The 3,194-nt window shown below is 41.7% G+C and overlaps 2 protein-coding genes across 2 annotated transcripts in view; one reads left to right on the top strand and one right to left on the bottom strand.

Annotated features, from left to right (window-relative positions):
• LOC106960746 (inter-alpha-trypsin inhibitor heavy chain 5) overlaps window positions 1-1,657 on the bottom strand; it is a 6,644-nt gene extending 4,987 nt beyond the window's left edge. The window contains exons 1-2 of the mRNA XM_015054022.1: window positions 891-1,657; window positions 774-818 (exon numbers count right to left, since the gene is read on the bottom strand). Coding sequence (XP_014909508.1) covers window positions 774-818; window positions 891-986 — 141 coding nt within the window. The 5' untranslated portion in view covers window positions 987-1,657. The remainder of the gene's footprint in view (window positions 1-773; window positions 819-890) is intronic.
• A 592-nt stretch (window positions 1,658-2,249) lies between these two features.
• The window catches only part of itih2 (inter-alpha-trypsin inhibitor heavy chain 2), a 17,849-nt gene continuing 16,904 nt past the window's right edge, over window positions 2,250-3,194 (top strand). The window contains exon 1 of the mRNA XM_015054030.1: window positions 2,250-2,345. Within this exon, the coding sequence (XP_014909516.1) occupies window positions 2,250-2,345 (96 nt within the window). The remainder of the gene's footprint in view (window positions 2,346-3,194) is intronic.

Genomic DNA, 3,194 nt, shown 5'->3' with positions numbered 1-3,194 from the left:
TGTACTTAAGTACAGTAACTGCCTGTACCACAGCATGATGCTGCCACCACCATGTTTCATGGCTTGTAATTATTTCACTCTAAATGTATCTAGTAAATAAATACAGAATGACATCATCATGTGCATTTTTGAATGGACTTATTTTTTAATTTCAAACGTTATATTTAAATAGTTAATGAAATATTAATTTATTTTATAACATAATATTCACATTTAATTATCTCATTTAGTTTTTTTGCTATTTTGGTGCTCCATATAGCCCAGGAATCGCATCATGATGAATGTATGAATCATCTTTAGACCCCGACGTGGCGCCTCACGGCCCCAGCGGGGTCCCGACCCCCACTTTGAGAACCCCCTCTAAAGAACCTCTGAACTGGAACTGGATTATCCTTCAGGGTATCAGAGGAAAATGCTTTTTAGATTTTTAGCTGTAAAAATGTTTCACAATAATAAACCACAAAATCGAGATGAAACAACGAAGGAAATGTTCAACAGGGAGCGAATAACGGGAGTTTCTGACTCGTCTGGTTTTCCTCCGGATGAATCATCCTCATCTTAGCTGCAGCAGGAATCTGCAGCTGATCCAACATTACAGAAACTCCTGGCGGATCTCCTGCGCGTCACGCCCAGAGCGCAGAGATCTCTAACTAGGTCACCGATCAGGAGCGGAACATGAAGTTTACCAAACCCAAAACTTTCTGAAAGCCTCCTGAACTCCGACTTGTTTTTCCAGAAGAAGCCGCATAAAGACGCGCTGGATGACTTCCTACCTTTATCAGAATGGTTTTCACCTGCCGCGGGACTCTGCGCGGCTCCTGCAGACACAAACACTCAGAATGAGAAGTTCATCACGGAGCTGCACACTGCGCTGCAGCAGCTCCTCTTACCAGGTCCAGGTCAAAATCTCCCCAGTCTGGATCCGGATCCTCCTGCAGCCGAAAGCCCGGGCTGCAGCTGAGCAGCAGAACCAGCAGCAGCAGCATCTTATCTGCAGGTCAGCCTGTTAGAAGCAGGAATGCGCCATGACTCCCAGTGTTCCCAGTCCGGCTCTGACTGAGCGCAGAGTCTGCAGCGGGAGAAATCCGCCCACCAGGAGGAAGATGAAGCTGCTGCTGGTTTCTGCTCTTCTCCTCCTGATGAAGGAAACATTCAGAAACCCGGAACCTCCTCCAGAAACACCTAAATCTGCGTTTCTCCTCTTTTAAAGACCCGAATCCTCTGAATGGGCCACTTTTCTCCACCAGGGGGCAGAAGATTTAGAAACAAGTTTAAATCTAGTCTCTCTGGTTCTGAGTCGGTTCGGGTTTGTTCTGGATTTTAAGCCCGGATATTGAATGTTTGGGTCACATTGTTACATTCTGACCTCCATTTATCAGTTTATTATTTGGTGTTACGTTTATGAATTATTCAGACAATTACTGATTAATTTTATTGAATACCTGGAAACTTCCGGATTGTTCTGGTGGTTCTGATCCGTGTTTAATTCTGGTTCCGTGTTGAGATAATCTTCCCAAATATTAAACCTGATATAGAAAAAATATGATTAATAATAAAAATAAGACCCCAGTTCAAACCTGTGTACGTAGGAGTCGCCCCCTGTTGGTAGATGTAGTTTAATGCATGATGCTGTGAGCTGAAGTCATATTTCTTATTTGTAAACATAAATTCTGGTGCAAATATGTTGATACTCCGGAAATGAGATAAAACAACAGAAACTTATTTTAAGCAGTTAAATATTTTAATATTTAAGTACTTTCACTGGCAGATTATTTTACTTATGGGAAAATGTCTTGTTATAAGTGAAATAATTATTTACTTAAGCTCCAGTATTTTGCTGTAAAGCTACGTGTAAGTTAGTTTTGTCTATTTTTAGGTGTAATAAAATATTTGCATTGAAATCTAGATAAAAGTCTTTGTTCAGATTTCCTGCTTTTACAGCGTAAAGATTTAGATTCTGAATTGAGACTTCCATGAGCCTCTGTCGACATCTTGTGGTCAAAATGAAACATTACACCTGTGTGTTAGAGAGGGAGCCGTTCGTCCTGCGCCTCCAGGTCAGGGGTCAAAGTTTGCTTCCCCTCTGTGTTCCTACATGCAGCTCAGTAAATATTGACCGGGTTGGAGTCGATGGGATCAGTTTGGTGGATTTTAACCTCTCAGCTCGCTGCCGTTCCTCACTGCTCTTGTTTTATTCTTTATAGTTTTGTGTAGAAATATGAGTGTGTGAACCTGAGGAGCGTGGAACCATGAGGCGTCCGCTGCTGCTCGCTCTGGGGCTGCTGCTCCTTCATCACAGCTGCTGCTTTGAGTTTGTAATAAACGGAGACTGGGAGGACGAGGAGGTGAGGCTGCACAGGAATTTATTATAAATTAATTAATTTATTTCAAACAGAGAAAACCAAGATCAAAACAATGAGCTTATTTTCCTGTTTAAAACCTGGGGATCACAGTAAGCAGACTGTTAATTTAATATATATACATAAACATTTACATGACCTGTCAAATAAAATATCCACGTTGTTTATTAATACAAAACGCAGGAGAGGATGAGACATCATGCTCAGATTGGCTTAAATATCGTTTCTTACAATGTTTAACACATTTCAGCATCACAGCAGATCATAAAAATACAACAACAAAAAAACATCAAACAGTCAGAAGTGAAGAAACCAGAAACAAACATTTCATTGAGAGACATCATCAATAATCATTAATATATTGATCAATGTTTCATTGATTATGGTTTAAATCACCTCCAGCAAGATGTGGTTAGAGGTTTGAACCCAAACCTGACAATAAAATCTGGATTTAAAGAACTCAGGGTTTCGGCTGTTTCTCAGTTTCCTGGAAGTTTATTCCAGATCTGAGGTCATAGAAGCTGAATGCTGGTTGGTTCTGGTTCTGATGCAGAGCAGAAGGTGTAGATCTGGGTGGTGTAGAACCGGGTGATATAGAACTATATGATATAGAACCAGGTGGTGTAGATCTGGGTGGTGTAGAACAATGTGGTGTAGAACCGGGTGGTGTAGAACTGGGTGGTATAGAACAATGTGGTGTAGAACCAGGTGGTGTAGAACCGGTGGTGTAGATCTGGGTGGTGTAGAACCGGGTGGTGTAGAACTGGGTGGTGTAGAACCGGGTGGTGTAGAACCAGGTGGAGTAGAACCAGGAGGTGTAGAACTGGGTGGTGT

This window comes from Poecilia latipinna, unplaced genomic scaffold (genome assembly GCF_001443285.1).
Source record: "Poecilia latipinna isolate Pla-1442-1.1 unplaced genomic scaffold, P_latipinna-1.0 Scaffold1224, whole genome shotgun sequence".
Taxonomy (NCBI): domain Eukaryota; kingdom Metazoa; phylum Chordata; class Actinopteri; order Cyprinodontiformes; family Poeciliidae; genus Poecilia; species Poecilia latipinna.
The sequence above is the reverse complement of the archived record's forward strand: the minus strand, read 5'-3'. Positions and strand labels throughout refer to the sequence as shown.